This window comes from Ochlerotatus camptorhynchus, unplaced genomic scaffold (assembly GCF_037179485.1).
Source record: "Ochlerotatus camptorhynchus isolate MF236.1 unplaced genomic scaffold, CSIRO-AGI_Acam_v1.1 ptg000221l, whole genome shotgun sequence".
Taxonomy (NCBI): domain Eukaryota; kingdom Metazoa; phylum Arthropoda; class Insecta; order Diptera; family Culicidae; genus Ochlerotatus; species Ochlerotatus camptorhynchus.
Window position 1 is genome coordinate 579,020 of NW_027040711.1, and position 17,958 is coordinate 596,977.

Below are 17,958 nucleotides of genomic sequence, written 5' to 3' on the forward strand. Positions count from 1 at the left end.
AGTCACGCTTACCACTACACCACCGGTGCCGGCTATATATGAGCATTTTGCATATGAAAATTTCAACGAAATTCCCTATATAAACATTAAAACAAAAGCACCAGTCCGTGTAACGTCAAAAATAACTGAAACATTTAGAGAGTGGTTATCTTACCTATTGACACTAGCCTGTAGATGAAATGTTATTTTTTTAGTGGTAATCTAGTTGATACGTTGCATAAGCTGCCGGAATTTTGTTGCAATATACGAACAAAATGCACATATAAATGCAGCAGAGTTGTTTCTTATAGAATGAGCTACATGTGCTGAAACTTTGAGCTTAAAAGAGTTTGCTCAACCAATTTCATGCACGAAAGGGTGAAGGGATGTTATTTCTCCATGTATTTCGAAAAAATCCCCATATAACTTTAAGCCAAAAGCACCAGCTCGTGTTACATCCGAATGAGCTGAAATTTTCAGAGAGTGGTTTTCTCACCTACACTGTTTAAAAAATTCTTGTAAATATCTGCGAGATATAGCGCACATAAAATTAACGCTAGATTTGGCATAAATTTCGTGTAAATTTAAGCGCAATATCGATTAAATTAGCAATATTGTATGCAAGCTTGTAAACGATTTCGCTGTTTATGCCAAGTATAGCTCAAAATTAAACGAAGGGAGATTTTACGCGATAGTTAAAATGCCATTTTCACCCACTCCCATCTGGGAGTCTATCGTCGTTTTGATTCTTCAATTAAAATTTTCACGTCCGGTTGTTTTGGTCCGATATGTGAGAGCATGTTAGAGAAAATCAGAGGAAAATATACAAAAAATAGCTGTCAAACTCCTTTTGAAAGATCTAATTTCATACATTTTTTTGGGTTAGCCAGAGGAAAATAATAAACAACTTTACACGACGACACACCCGCTAGTGTGCGTGAGTTAAACGTCACTAATCTCTATACATATGTGGTTGACAGGGATAGAATCGTCCTGCACGTGACGGAATCTATCTTTGACATAAGGCATAAAGGATGTGACGTAAACAAACATGTCATTAAATGCTCCGAGAATAAAAAGTTCGTTATTTGACAAAAAGTACATTTGATTGAGCTGAATTTTGCGTCTAGACTCAATTTAATGTCAAAATTGATGCTCATAGCACCTTAATTTACATAAAGTTTTCTAAGTGTGCATATATAAGTCCTATATAAGCATATACTGCGTATAATCCCTCATCAGTCCCATGTGGAAAAAGTATAGGCATTGAGAAAATGGTTGTCGAAGTTACGAAGTTAAAACCAGTTGCATTTAAGCTTGCATGTTATGTTATATCAGTGAAAAATATGGCAATTCGAAAAGCAGAACTGTTACTTCACCTCTGGACGATTGAATTCAAGGATGGGACTGATATGCGCTTACTTAGCTTGATGGGACAATCTGACTTGATGTTGTTTTCACATTGTTTATGATCAAAGTCCGTAGTTTTATTACATAATATAAAAGTAGATGCCACTTGATAGTGTATAGTGTTGTTATCTCAAAATTGAAGAAAATCCATATGGGACTGATATGTGATTATAGACAGTATACTGTCGTATAAGCATTAAATCACTAGTTTTACATACGAATATTGGCCAAGATATGGGCAACGTTTTAATGCTTATTGTTCATTTAGAAAACTTAGATTAAATTTGAATTTGGCACAAGTCTATTCATAGCGTGAAATTCATGACGGGCACTAACCCATTCCAGACCTGCAAATACTTTGACTCATAAAGCAAAACTTCAGTACACATTTTCACACATACATTTGTTTTTTTTTTTTTTTTTTTTTTAACTCAATTTGAACATGCAGATTTGGGTGCAGCTCTAGCTGAGAGTTTTCTAAGCCAGTACAATTTTTGTATTATTAGTATTGTGTGGCAAGTTCAGTCATACTCTATGCCCAGGGACGTCGAGAAAATTATCATCCTGGAAAAATCCTAGACTGGACCGAGTATCGACATGGTCTTGCTTTATATCTGCGCCTTTATCGACTGAGCTAAGGAAGGCCAGCTCATGTAGTTTCTAGTGCTTATTAAATAAGCTTATTTACTAGTTTTGAGCTCTTTGTATTTGGCAATGATATCATAATGAAAATAATTGTTTTCAATAAAAATGGTGGAAACGAGGATGTAGTCGTAAACTAAGGAACGCTGCTGTCCGGTGAGCATATGTTCGATAGTTGTATTTCCGTTATATTCGTTATTTGTAAAAATAGAATCAAATGAAAAAGTTTTTCTTCATTTTCTGATGCATTACTGGTAAGATTTCGCTTTGCGTCTATTGTAATACATATTATTAGTGATAGACGGGAAACTTTTGCATATTGATCAGTTTTATCCTGTTGATCAATTTAACACCAGTTGGTCATCTACAGTAGCCTATGCTGAGAAAGTTTGAGAAAATTTCATCATAACATGGCATAAGAAAAGTTAGAAAGGTTTAGTGAATTTCTTGAGTATTCTGCAGTTTATTGGATTATCTCTTATCCACTATCTCGTTTAGAACATAGCGGTATGAGTAAGTCGGACTGCAATAATGTAGTTTGACTGTAGAAATAAATTCCAGAATGGCTGTACAAAAGTCTATTACTAAGCAACGATCTGAAATTTTGAAGTATGTTTTATCTTGTGTTAATAAATTGCCTTACCAGAGTAATTATGCAGAACTATTTTTTTAAACCCCCGTTTTGACAAATTATTTTACAGCACAACTTTCAATTCCAAGGCATGTACATGAATAGTTAGGTGTTTCGGGATTTGATTAGATAAAATTGCATAAATTGTTAAATTTATTTTCTTACAATCACTTTACTAAACTGTACAATAATCTGAGCATTTCGGAAGAAAATAAACTTCCAAGTTCAACAATATGCAATACATGGATTTGCATACATTATGTTGCATTCAGTTGGTTTTATTATTTTACAGTGCTTGTAGATTAACTCAAAAACGACGAATTTATAAATATTGATCTATCTATGGAGATTCCCAGTTCACACCGTTTCTCTGCCAGAAGGCAATGGCCTGATTTATTGCTTAACTACTACTACATACAAAAATTAAACTACAGTTGCAACGTGCTGATCAAGGCAATCTATTTACTTAAGTGTCAATTTCCGTTTGCCAAGCGTTAGTTCCACTACACTTTTGATGTTAACGGTCGTTTATCTCACGTTCTGCACTTTACTAATACTGAATGTATGGGTGAAGTGTATTATTACGATGTACTTAGCACCAATTGATCCCAGTTTAAGCTTTTGCTAGATACGCCGATGACTAATTCTTGGTAGTATTGCTTTTCTTGGGAAAATCCTGCTCCCACATGGTGGGTAAACCAAGCTCTGCTCCGCAGGTACTATATCCTGGTGTCCCACAAGGAGACCATCTAGGCATTTTTGAAATTCGTTCATAGATGTGTGGCCCTGGGCTTTTAGTTTTCCTTGTCTGTGAATTGTAGAAAAGTATTTGTCAATATCAATGTTCGTATGGATTATTTTTAAACCGTCAAGTACCTGATTATGAGCGACGAGTTGATAGTCCTTGGTAAGGTAATCCTTGGCAACTCCGTGGGCAAGCAAGTGCTCAAGGGCAGAGAATTGTTTATCATTCGGTTCGTACCGAATGTAATCTCCCATGAAGCAAACAGAGAGCGTCTGGTTGGCGTAGGCGTTCGCAATATTCCAACCTCGACCAACGTAGATGAAGCCGTCACCACCAAGCTATGAGATTTGAATTTCAATTGAATAAATATTCCACTTATCCTTGAATGGCATAAATCTTACATAGAAATTATTGGGAATGTCCGGCAGACCCATCTCGGCAACAGCTGCATCCTGTATGGTTCGCATCTTGATTGAGCATCTGTACATATCCACACACGGTGTCGATTGGACTCCGATGTGGGTAATGAGCACGTAAGGAGTTGGCGAATGTAAAGGATAACGACCGCGGACTTCGTTCTGGGCACCCCAGTTTTGACGGTCGATGACTAGATGGCCGTTGCCAAGGTTGGGAACTACAATTTAATCTAACATAATTATAAAGTATGGAATTCAAATGAGTTTCTTACGAAAACTCTGCAATGGTACTAACTAGTTCCCGATTGGTAGTTGTTGCCGAAGAGAATCTCCGGCTGACTAAGGTTAGAGTTGCTTTGTGTCTGCTTGATGATGAAGTATAAAGCTGTGGAGAATGCGATGATCGTGAAAAGAATGAGTGCACCATAGAGGAAGTATCGTTCCTGTCTCAGAACAGATGACTGCTCAGGGGAAGGAAGGCCTCGATTTTGGTTGTTTCGACCAGCTGAAATGGGGGAATAAAGGTTTGAATTTAGTAGCGAATAATAGAGAATGCTAATTTTCATTGTTTGCGGAATGATGTGTGAAGCGCAGTGTCACGTACGATCGTCAGATTTATATGGTGAATATGTAAATTTGTAGCGAGTTTATTGTTATATTCTGACTATATAAAGCTCTTCATGATGTGTACATTCCATTGGCAAAACTTATGAGCATTTTGAACCTATTTGCAAGGGTGTTCACTTATACCGAATCCACATAAATTGTGTTGAATTGCGAGAAATCTGCTTTCACGACTTATAACATTCCTAGTGGACCATATGACTGCATCATCAGCATGATGTTAACAGTTTTTATGACCTGTTTACATATGTGCTGGTTCATAAGGCTGATTAACCAAAATTGGTATAATCCGATCAAGTTTGTGTAGAAATTTATGCGAGAATGTTAATCAGCACTGTTTACATCATGCACGTGGATCAGCACAAGTGTAATGGGGTGTTTACATCTGTACTGGTGTGGCACCGCTAGTGTACTAGAACTATACTAAAAAGTAGTCAGTATAATGTAAACAGGGTGTCAGCATCTACCAGCATGAGATTTGAGGAGCAACTAGCGCGAATTTCAGTTTCTCCTGAAATCTCATGCTGGTAGATGCGGACGCCATTTACATTATGCTGACTACTTTTTAGTACTGAAATTCGTGCTATTTAGTTGAGCTATTGATCCAGCATGTATGTAAATACCCCATTCAGGAACAACTGCTAGTTGGCACTGCTGAACCAGTATAATGTAAATACCACATTATCTTATAAGCCCTGGCGGTTCCCTTTCGAATGATATACGGTTTTTTTTTGCAAGAATAGATTACAAGGGTTATATAGATTCAACATGCTGTAGAACAAATTGTATATGTTCATAACTAGAGCTATCACATACGTACGAAATAAATGTTTTTAAGAACCTCGAACAAAAAGTTGTCGGTTTCAGGAAGAATTGCGCCTAGAAAAGCCTAATTGATCGAGATAAAAAAAATCCATCTTTTTTAAAATTGACTCGAAGGAAATCTAATTTTGGGAGGTAGAGAGTTAAATATTTGTTTATTTTTTTAGTGAATTTTTGAAAAACAGTATTACACGATTGAATGCTACCCTGTAATATTCATACAGTCGAGCATTGGAAGTCCTTCTAACAGTGATTTTAAGAAAATGAGGCACTACATATTGGACTGCATAAATAAATCCTCGAAAAACTTGAAATATATTGCTCCATGAAATGCTCGAGTGGTAGGAAACGTCATTTTAAACAGTTTGAATGATTTGATCTATTAACCATTTTATTCGAGCAGTTGAAAATGACGTTTGCTTCCACATGAACTTTTATGAAATATGTAATGTTTTGAATCATTATTTACTCTATTCACAAAACCGCAATATCTTTAAAAAGCCCACCTCTCCTGAGACCTGAGAGTGAGTTTGTTTCACCAAATGCACTGCGGCTAGAAAATCACCTCATCAAGGTTTTGTTCGAAAATATTCACTTGCTTGTACGCTACAGTCAATTGCAAGAACTGAAATTACATTTGTTGTAAGAAAGGATGTAGGAAATCCACCGCCATTCAGCCTATTGAAAAAGGCACAGTGCACGGTTACTTACCTTACCAATCAGGCTAAGGCCTTGTTGTCCTCTGCTGTCCGAAGAAGTCGTCTCCACTCTACTCGATCCATGGCCACAGTTCGCCAGCCTCGTAGTCTGCGAGGGGTCCGCAGGTCACCTTCTACTTGGTCGATCCACCTTGCCCGCTGCGCGCCTCTTCTTCTTGTTCCTGTTGGGTCGCTTTCTAGAACCATTTTCACTGGGTCGTCGTGCGGCATTCTTACGACGTGCCCAGCCCACCGTAGTCGCCCAATTTTTGCAATGTGGACGATGGATGGTTCTCCCAGCAGCTGGTGCAATTCGTAGTTCATTCGCCTCCTCCACGTTCCGTCATCCATCTGCACTCCACCGTAGATGGTACGCAACACCTTCCGTTCGAAAACACCAAGGGCGCGTTGGTCCTCCACGAGCATAGTCCAGGTCTCGTGGCCGTAAAGGACCACCGGTCTAATCAGCGTCTTGTAGACAGTCAACTTCGTGCGGCGGCGAATTTTATTCGACCGGAGCGTCCTCCGGAGTCCAAAGTAGGCACGATTCCCTGCCATAATGCGTCTTTGAATTTCTCTGCTGGTATCATTTTCGGCGGTCACCAGTGAGCCCAAATACACGAACTCATCGACCACCTCGATTTCGTCACCGTCAATCTGAACTCGGGGTGGGAGGCTAACATTGTCTTCCCTAGAACCTCTTGCTTTCATATATTTTGTCTTTGATGCGTTGATGGCAAGTCCAATCCGTCTAGCTTCAGCCTTCAGTCTGATGTACGTTTCCGCCATCATCTCAAAGTTCCGTGCCATAATGTCAATGTCATCGGCGAAACCAAGGAGCTGGATGGACTTCCTGAATATCGTGCCACTCGTGTCTATCCCAGCTCTTCTGATCACACCTTCTAACGCGATGTTGAACAGCAGACACGAAAGTCCATCACCCTGCCGTAACCCCCTTCGAGATTCAAAGGGACTCGAGAGTGTCCCCGATACTCGAACAACGCACGTCACTCGATCCATCGTCGCCTTGACCAATCGCGTCAGTTTATCCGGAAATCCGTACTCGTGCATAATCTGCCATAGCTGATCTCGATCGATTGTGTCGTATGCGGATTTGAAATCGATGAACAAATGATGTGTGGGCACGTTGTATTCGCGGCATTTCTGCAGAACCTGCCGAATCGCGAAAATTTGGTCCGTGGTAGCGCGGGCACCCATGAATCCCGCCTGGTATTGCCCCACGAACTCTCTTGCATATGGTGACAGACGGCGGCATAGAATTTGGGAGAGTACCTTGTAGGCGGCGCTCAGCAGTGTGATCGCGCGGTAGTTGCAGCAATCCAACTTGTCGCCCTTTTTGTAGATTGGGCATACGACACCTTCCATCCACTCCTCCGGTAATATCTCCTCCTCCCAAATCTTGGCAATTACCCAGTGCAGCGCTCTAGCCAGTGCTTCACCACCGTATTTCAATAGCTCACTTGGTAGTTGATCTACACCAGTTGCTTTGTTGTTCTTCAGCCGACCGATCTCCTCCTCAACTTCTTGAAGATCAGGGGCCGGTAGCCTGTCGTCTTCTGCGCGTGCTCCAAGGTCTGTTGCCGTGCCACCTTCGTTTTCTGCTGCTTCACCGTTGAGGTGCTCGTCATAGTACTGCTTCCACCTCTCAATCACCTCACACTCGTTCGTGAGAAGGTTACCGTCCAAGTCCTTGCACATATCGGCTTGCGGCACGTAGCCTTTGCGCGAACTATTTAGCTTCTCGTAGAACTTCCGTGTGTCGTTTACGCGGTACAGATTTTCCATCGCCTCGCGATCTCGATCTTCCTGCTGACGCTTCTTCCTTCGGAAAACCGAGTTTTGTCTGTTCCGCGCTTGTCTGTATCGCTCCACATTCAATCTCGTGCGGTGTTGCAGCATTCTCGCCCGTGCTGCATTCTTCTCCTCTACTAACAGTTTGCATTCGCCGTCAAACCAGTCATTTCTTCGGTCCGGGATTGCAGTACCTAGTGCCGCTACAGCAGTACTACCTATGGCTGAACGGATGTCCCTCCAGCCATCTTCAAGAGAAGCTGAGCCAAGCTGCTCTTCCGTGGGTAGTGCAACTTCCAGCTGCTGCGCGTAGTCCTGGGCAACTCCGGTGTCCCGTAGTTGCTCAATGTTGGGTCGTGGCGTTCGACTTCGACGTGTGTTATGCACCGTCGACAGTTTTGAGCGCATGCATACTGCAACTAGGTAGTGGTCCGAATCTATGTTCGCACTGCGGTACGTGCGGACGTTGATAATGTCGGAGAAGAATTTCCCGTCGATTAGAACGTGATCGATTTGGTTTTCTGTGTGTTGGTCAGGTGATCTCCAGGTGGCTTTGTGGATATCCTTGCGGGGGAAAAAGGTACTTCGAACTACCATACCCCGGGAGGCTGCAAAGTTCACGCATCGTTGGCCGTTGTCGTTCGATACGGCATGCAGGCTGTTTGGCCCGATTGCCGGTCTATACATTGCCTCCCGTCCTACCTGAGCGTTCATGTCGCCGATGACGATTTTGACGTCCCGTTGCGAACAGCCGTCGTACACCTGCTCCAGCTGCGCATAGAACGCTTCTTTATCGTCGTCGGGTCTCCCTTCGTGTGGGCAGTGCACGTTGATGATGCTGTAGTTGAAGAAACGGCCCTTAATCCTCAACTTGCACATCCTCGCGTTGATCGGCTGCCAACCAATCACGCGTTGGCGCATCTTACCCAGCACTACAAAGCCGGTTCCCAGCTCGTTGGTGGTGCCACAGCTCTGGTAGAAAGTAGCCGCTCGATGCCCGCTTTTCCATACCTTTTGTCCCGTCCAGCAAAGTTCCTGCAGTGCTACGACTTCGAAGTTGCGTGGTTGAAGTTCGTCATAGATTAACCTATCGCAACCCGGGAAGCCGAGCGATTTGCAGTTCCATGTTCCGAGTTTCCAATCGTAGTCCTTATTTCGTCACGTAGGTCTGTGCCGATTGTTCCGATCCGTATTTCTTTCTTCGGTATTTGCAACTTTGTTTTTTTCCAGGGCGGCTTGTTGGGCCTGCCCCAACCCCCTGTCTCGCCGGGGGACCATCGTGCACAGCTCTGTTTAGAGTCCCACGCTGGCACTAGGACGGTGATCAGCCGCTCCTAACATGGAGAACAGACGCCGTTTTGAGCCGCACCTCCATGGTGAGCAGACGCTCAGGTTTGGTGAAGCATTTCCTCTATCACCGTACTATGGTTACCGCGCCAGTGTTCGCGTCAGTGCACGGTACTTTATTTAAATAGTGAAATTTTTTGCTTAAGAGGGGTATACACTTAGATAAAAAAATAACTTTATTATGTCTAGCAAGGAATCAAAAATATCACCAAATGACAAAATGACAAGCGATCAACGAACCGAATAATAACGCTAATGTCAGAAGTGGAAAGCAATAATGATATAATCTTCTTCCTTTTTTCATGACAAGCAGCCCGTGCGATACAGCTCACTCGGGGCGATAGAAGAAAACGAGCAAATTGTTGGCAAGCTGCTTCACGAAGTAAAGCCGAAGATGATACACGCGTGTTAATGGGAATTTTTTTGTTATGTCTTTTCTCGATTCAGATCAAGCTATGTCCTCATCCATGTATATTGCAACAAATCAGGCAAGCAATATATCATTATCCTTCTACCACTCTGATCGAGCTATGTTACAGAGCGAGTTTGTCATGGTAGTCGTAGCAACCGTTTTGTCTGTATCGTTGGTTGCTTTATGTATTTGGATTCGCTGATGTCTAGTTAAAACTGATAAACATCTATAGAAACATTGTAGATGAAGTAATTTTAAGAAACTTTCTCGAAGACGAAAATTTTTCATCTCTTAAGTGGACGATGTCATAGGGTGAAAATGGTGGACAAACGGTAGTACATCCCCTTCCTTTACCATGTTTTCAATGTTTTACAAAGTACTTTGAAAATGCACCTTTCTGCACAATGAAGCAAAAAGCTATCTCTTCGTTTTAAGCATTTACGCCGACCTGGGCGAAACTCCTAGATCTATTAAAATTTTGCCAAAACTTACTCTAAAGCTCGATGAATCGAGTCATAGTTCGACAAATCTATTTTATCGATTATATCCGAGCTTAATATAAACGAGCTTAAATCTTTAAAAACGCATAATATCATTTTGTATCGTTCACATCTCTGTTACCGGGCCACATCTCTATAATTATCATGACAGGTAACGGTGACAGCCATTTGTTTATAAGAAAGGAACATCGCGAAATCTCGACCAACAATACAAAAAGGCGAATAAGCTTTTGTAATCAAACTTTTAATGATCTTTTCTCGCGAACCAAAGCTAGCCTTGCCAAAACAACAACCCCATCAGGTAGGGAAAATTCTCCCCTATTCGATAGTGGTAATCGATTGGTTAGATGAGCTGCGGTTTGCGAAATAGGGTCATCATGTTTGATCCGCCCTTCTGTATTGTTGGTCGAGCTCAAAAATCTTTGTTCAAATACAAATCTAGATAGAACTGAAATAAGGGCGTAACAGCTTTTATAAACAATGACTTCTCTCGATGATTTCTAGGAATTCAAGGCACGCCCACACAAACATGTAATGGAAGTCTTTCCAATGGTAATGTTGTTTTGCACGGGCGAGCCTTGACTGTCTAGAAATCATCGAGAGAAGTCATTGTTTACAAAACCTGTTACGCCCTAATTCCAGCTCTATCTAGAAATATTAAAAAAAGAGAAACTGCATTCATTTTTGCCTTGGGTATAAGCATAAGCGCTTCGAGATCACGGACTACGACTTGGACAACCCTGGCATCCTGTGAACATTAGCTAGGGGCGCGAAATAACCTTTAACTCCGACGCAGGCAACGGCTGTAATTAAATTAATTCCATTTATTACTGCTTTAATTACATTAATTACACAGTGTAGAACATTCAGAAGTTAAGTCCATTAATTACAGTAGAAATTTCGTAATTAAAGTACATTGCGGTGTTTTGACAAATCTGGCTGGCAGTCAGCTATTGAGTTAACCGTTATGTGCGTGCAGCGTGACACGAGTAGAAGAGAATTTCAAACCAATAGCAAGTTTTACTATTAAAAAAATAATATCAGAGCATCTCAATTTGTTATTTGTTTGATCGAAGTTAGAGTTAAATATTAAAAATAATAATTGAAAAGCTATGGGACCATAAGCGAATAATAGCAAAATAAGTTGTTGTAATATCAAATCCGCAACTATGTTCTTTCAGCTACTGAAGATCAAACCAATAGCAAAAGGAGCTATTATAGAAAATGAAGACTAAAAAAAGCATCAAACATGGTTTCAACGAGTCTCGAACTTTGTGACTATCGCAAGTGCTGAACACTCATCTATATAAACATGTTAAATTTGAGAGTAAAACGGGCCAACAGTTCCTTCGATTGTCGAGGTTTATGCCGTTCAGTGATAAAAATACAAGAATCTTGAGAAGACGTTGAAATTATAGCTTCAAGCAGGAGGGTGTTTCTACTAGTTTCAAGACTAACTCGTTTTGCTATGGATAAGATAATCTCGTCAGCGTACGAGATATCATTATTGAATATGTGATTTTAATTGTTCGTTTATATTTAAGCTGGTGTACTTTACTAATTATATAGGGAACTGGGATGTAGTTTCAGTCTACTACTAGGGGAAAAGAAGGCATCAGCACTTCTTTACCTATCATCGGTAGGGGGTTTTTGCATGAAGGTGCATCATCTTCCGGAAGATCGTATTAAAAAAACAAAAAAAAATAACGCATGTCCCCCCCGGATGAAGCTGTAGTTCCATTATATCCAGTATTTAAAACAATTTGTCTTATGTTTTCACTGTAGTTAGGTTGAATGATTTGTATAATTTCATTAGTATATAAAAATTACACAAATTAAAAAATCCAGGATTTCAATCATAAGCCGAGATAAGATCCCAAAACGGTGTTCCCGAGTACTCAACATAAGACGATATAGAAATAAGCATAACAATTTTCTCGCACATGAGGGTTAGTTTATATTATACATCTTTTTTTCTAATATGATCTGCTTAATTCATTTTTCGATTTCATCATAATTATAATATTCTATCAAGATCAGCGAACCTTGGTGCAAACCGGTACAAAACACCACTTTGTATAAGAAAAATAGACAAAATCATACGATAGATGCAAAATGTACAACGTGCAAGTTTTGAATTTTGTCATTGCCACTGACAGATTTCACGCGATATAGACAAAATTATGTTTGACATTGTCACTGGAAGATTTGACTCTCAATTAAACATTAAACCTTCGTCAAAATCTCATTCATTTGTTGTCAGTGACAAAGATTCATCTAGTTACAAAAAGTTGCACTAGAGGTCGTTGATGCAAGCTTACTTTGACGCCTCTATGGATTTATTTAACTTAGTTCATTTAATGTGGTTATGAATTAGCTGAATACAAAACATGTTGGTACATGTTCGTCATTGAAAAATGGCACAGCATCCTTTGATGATCATTTTCATTTCGTGATAGTGACGAAAGCTGTTTTGTCTACACCGTCGTGAAGGTTAAGATTTGCAGCACTGAGTGCAGTTCATTTATTAGCTTTTACTGATAAGTGAATCATACTCTGGAAGTTGATAAGCCATGTACTGCCTATAATCGCACATCAGTCCCATATGGAAAAAGTAGGCATTGAGAACATGGCAGTCGAAGCTACGAACTGCTATTCCCATGCATATATTTCAAAAATTGTTGTTAATTTGATGATAATCTGTTGAAGTTACAATCAATTGCTTGTATGTTCTGTTATACATGCGAAAAATATGACAATTAAAAAAGCAAAACTGTAACTTGGCCTCTGGACGATTGAATTTCATAATGGGACTAATATGCAATTACTTTGCTTGATGGGACAAACTGACTCCATATGGGACTGATATGCTATTACAGGCAGTGTAGTACCTGTGCATACAATGCCTTGGTTTTTTTTACATGCACGTAACCTATAGCTCATACCGTAGTAGGCTGTGTATAAAAGAAAATGATTTACTTAGTTTGACAGTTGCACCATGACAAAGTGGCAGCGTATTCGTGATTTGTCCCACGCGCAAATGTCGCAAAAAGACATTTCAATCGCCGTGGGAAGGTCCCGGTGGATCGTCAAATGGGTTTTAGACCGAGAAAAGAAAGGACAACTATCCGCCAAGGTGGCCACAGGTCGTTCGAGGTCAGCTCGGGTTCCGAGGGTTATCGCTGCTATCAAAAAGAATTGATTGATTTAACTTTATTAGGGAGGCTTTCAGCCTGGGGCTGGTTCGCCTCCATTATCAAAAAGAAGATTCTGGTGATTCTAGTGCGTTTAATAAGGAAAATGGCAAACGAACACGGGATCAGTGACTTTACGGCACGGAAGATCGTAAAGGAGGGCACGGGAAAAAACTCACATGATTACCAACCGCATCCGGGAGCTACGAGTCGAACGATGCAAGAAAATCTTGAACTTCCTTAAGCGAAAAAATCCGGTAATCCTGTTCACCGACGAGAGCATGTTTACCGTCGATCCCTTATCAAATTCTAGAACCAACCGGTAGATTAGTTCTTTTACGGTAAAAGACGTGGCCGACGAGCACAAGAACGTGTATTTGACCAAGCATCCTGCTAGCTTTATGATGTTTGGATTGGTGGCTTCCGATGGCAAGAAAAAATGGACCCGGTGTTCATTCCAGAAGGCGACAAGGTCAACACGGAGGTCTACATCGGGATTTTAAGTAAGTATGTTATTCCGTGGATCAAAGAACAGTACGGTCCGAAGCCAAATGTTGTATTCAAACAAGATGGGGCTCCGTGCCACACCTCGAACCGCACTCAGAAGTGGTTCCAGGAACATCTTCCGTTCTGGGCGAAGGATATGTGGCCGCCATCCAGCCCCGATCTTAATCCGCTGGATTAATCAATATGGAGCGTCATCAAGGCCAAGGCCTGTTCTAAACGCCACCCGAGTACTGAAATTTTTGTTTACGAAATCTGATCATTCTAATGGATTTCTCAGACGATTTTCAAATAAAAATGTAATATCCTCCTCAAAGCGAATATTTATATCATTTGAATTCTCGCAAACTTCATTGACCATGCTTGGGAAAAAATCGGGAATCTTTATTGTTTATTCCAATTCCTTCAAAAATATATATTGAAATATTAGAAAAATTGATGGATTGATGGAAAATATATATAAATTTGGGAAACCCAAAATACCAGATGCGCTTAAAGATATGCTTAACTTACCCGCAAAAATGTTTGTAAATTTTTAAGTTTTTTTGGCTGAGCCTTTTGCGTTAAATTTATTGCCTTAAATGTGTGATTTTAACATTAACCCGATACCTTGACAGTTAAATGTACAACACCCATATAAGCGAAGAATTTAGTTCGTTTATCGATACCGTACTCCGAACAGTGTCGCGTACTATAGGTCTCTAAAACCGGCTATCTCGAAAAAAGCCTTGTTGATCCTGAGAAATACTGTACGAGCAGTCTTGAACCAACTTTTCCAGGACAATTAGCTCGAATAGTTTGGAGATAGCACTCAATGCAGCTATTTCGCGGTAATTGGCGACAGTCTGCTTGCATGCTTTTTTGTGAACAGGGAAAACAAACGAATCCTTCCAACATTCTGGAAAAACTCCGGAGGTCATTGACAAGTTGAAGACCTTAGCTAAGGGCTCTGAAAGAGTGTCTAAGCAACGTTTCAGCACAGACAAACAGACGTAACACTTCATTGTGTATCTTCGTTCACGCATTTAACGGTTGATTTAAATATTATCAGTTCCGCGAACTACTCGCCGCAGCGCTGGCATCGGATCACTTTGACGTTTCTATACATTCTATAGAACTTTTATGCAATATTGTTTGCGAGTTAGCGAGCAATCTTGTTTTCCGCGAGAAGCCAGAGAGATGTCGTTACTGAGGTCCTATGTTTTGAGATACTATGTTTTCAAGAAAAACTTTTTCAAAGTGTTACGTCTGTTTGTCTGTGGTTTCAGTACTAATGAGGGAATGCCATCTGGACCAGATCCTGTTGATGTTTTCATCTGTTTCCCGGCTGAAATCACCATGTCGCTGTGGATGGTGAATGGAGAACCAAACACCGACGTACGAGGGACATTACTCGTGGCAGCAGCAATTTCCTGAGCATCAAGAACTTCGTCTGAAAAAACGCTGCTGAATTGTGTGCGAAACATATTGGCGATATCTGCGACGGAGTTGGCATCAGTAACGCCATCAGTCATATTGGACGGCAATCCCGTTTCTTTCCGTTGCTCGTTCACATATCGCCAGAATTCCTTAGGATTAGCTTTGAGACGACTCTGCAAGTGAGACTGATGTGCGTTGTACAAGCTTGCATTGAGATCTCTGTACTCGTTGTTGGCGCGGACGTAATTAGCCTTCTTAGAATCTGTGTGATATTTACTGTGTTTCCTCAGTGCACAGTTCCACAGTGTTACTGTGGGGGATAAAAAGTCGAATCTACTTGTTTGCAGAGCCAATTTTACTAGTTTTGGGAGCCCTGGTCTATATATTTTATCGTGGGCCCCCTATTTGTTTTCAATTTTCAAATTCTACCTTCCATGGAATAAATAGACTTGTGATAAACCTTTTACGTATGAAGTTTTTTTTTTAAACCTGATTTTATTCTAACATATATTAAATCTTACTGAAATAAATTGTTATTAAAAATGTTGAATCCAAGTTTTATCCATATGTCGTTATAAATAATAAATTAAGTCTGGTTCATAGGATCCCTCAAATAATTTTTCATTAATTTAATTTAGAAACTGACTGCTATCTAGAGCATTTGGTGGGCATCATTGCATCCTGAGGATAATTCTCACTTTAACAAAAAAAAAAACGATTTCAGTGCATACATATGTATTTCATAAATTATTGAGTAGAGCTCATGCTTTTCAATAAAATGTGTAAGATGTTTACAATCACGAAACATGTTCACGACCTTTATGATTAATTCGAGCAATTTTATGACAGTTCATCATAAGTGCATCTTTTGAGAATAATTTTAAAATGTCGTGGAAAGCAATTTTTTCAAGAATAGATGTAAAAGGTAAACTTCATCATCTGCCGCTCAAAGGTAAATGCTTCGATCGAATTTGATAGCAAAGATTACATCCTCAGAAGGGAGGTTTGTGTATTTGCTCATTTTTCTTTGCGTTGCTTCCACTTTTGCTCGAGCGCAGCGCTACTGTGTCTGACGCTTAGATTCAGGCAAAGTTGCCAGTCTTCTTGATATGATGTCTTTGATTTTAGGCTAACTAATAGCACGAGATGATTTTGTAGTGCATTGCGAAAATTTATTACGAAACTTAACCAAACGTAAACATTACACAATTCAGTTAAATGCATATCACAAATTTCACCCACGTGGGTGGTTCAAGAGCTGTAAGTTGGTATTATTTTCTGAAAAGTAATTATAGGGATATTTGTTATTGGCTGGTTTACTTGTACATGGCTACAATTTTTGTTGTTGGTGAATTAAAATTAATAATTACCAGATACACACAATGGCACCACTGTAGAAAAAAAAATAGATTTCAGCATTTGATTGTACTTACAGAAAAAAAATGTCAGGTCTTCAGCATGCAGATTTGCATGTTTTGAGAATCTTTCAAGAATATACCAACATTCTATTTAAAATAGTAGTAATGAAGTATATTGGAGTAATGAATCATTTTTAAAAACTTTTAATCATTGAAACTCAATATCTCCTAAGCGAAACATATTGTTTGTTTTTCTCGTTAAGTGGTTGTTATGTCAAAATGTCAGCTGAACACTTTGGCGCTATACAAATTAAAGAAAAAGTAGAAGCATTTCAAGATATTTACATTTACAATTTTCATATTAAAAATCACAGAGTTTGCAACACGATTACAACATTTGATTGTGCGTTCAAAATGCTTTAATAAAGGTACGTAATGTCGATTGTTCCTTTATTGGTTCCAGAGATATGTAAACATAAAAATTAGTGTTTGTTTCAAATCGGTAAAAAGATTGCCACAAACTTTGATTTTTTTTAGTTTTGGTCTAAAATAAGTAGACCCACCAATTTTGGTCCAAATTGGAGAGAGGTGATATAATTGCTCGGTCACTTGAGATGGAATGACCCCTGTGGATCATATTTACTCATGTTTGGGATTAAAAATTTCCCTATATTTGGGTTTGTCCGCTTTACGTCCAATCTGGGTAAACTTGATTTATATACGGCTTATCTTATCTTGTAGAACCTTAGATATACCATACAATTTGAGAAAAATTCCACTTGAAAGGATCCTCAAAGGTAATGGCACCCACCACCACGGTAAGGTAATGGCACCACCATCTTGGTTTGTTTTATTACTAGTCACTTTTTGATAAAACTGCTTTAATTTTGTCTTTAAGGATACGCAAAGTTTAAACTGTGCCAACACTCCGTTCTTAGCGACGCTGGTGGTGTAGTGGTAAGCTTGATTGCCTATCACCCCAAAAGGCCTGGGTTCAATCCCAGTCGGCGCCACCGGGATGTTCTGAGGCATAAAATTCGGAATGGAAGTAAAGCCAAGCCGTTGGTCCCAGGTTCATGAGTTGATGATGGGTCGATAGATGGTAGGGTCCAGGTGTGGAAGCTGCATCTCTGGCGTCGGTAGCATTGGTACTCAGTACGAAAAACAAGATCGACAGAAAACAAATCATAGAAAGAAAAAAAAAAACACTCCGTTCTTCTATAGAGCTTCAAACAATAATAGCCTTAACATATAAACGGCATTGAAAGCTGTAAACATACGCTAAAAATACTATCGATGAATTTTCAAACACTGCTCTGCCCTGATGGGATTTTCTCCAGAGAAATTATTCGCACTTTCTCAATTTGAATAAATGAGTTATTGCGCTTGTTGAAAGATGACTTAAAATCTACTTAAAAGCGTAATAGTTAATTCAAGCATTCTTC

General features: G+C 39.8%; 1 protein-coding gene across 2 annotated transcripts in view; it reads right to left on the minus strand.

Annotated features, from left to right (window-relative positions):
• Positions 1–3,188: 3,188 nt before the first annotated feature.
• Positions 3,189–17,958, minus strand: part of PGRP-LA (Peptidoglycan recognition protein LA) — a 36,123-nt gene continuing 21,353 nt past the window's right edge. For both annotated transcript variants that reach the window (XM_065225093.1, XM_065225094.1), the window contains exons 2-5: positions 4,119–4,328; positions 3,809–4,041; positions 3,539–3,745; positions 3,189–3,470 (exon numbers count right to left, since the gene is read on the minus strand). In XM_065225093.1, coding sequence (XP_065081165.1) covers positions 3,303–3,470; positions 3,539–3,745; positions 3,809–4,041; positions 4,119–4,328 — 818 coding nt within the window. In that variant the 3' untranslated portion in view covers positions 3,189–3,302. The remainder of the gene's footprint in view (positions 3,471–3,538; positions 3,746–3,808; positions 4,042–4,118; positions 4,329–17,958) is intronic.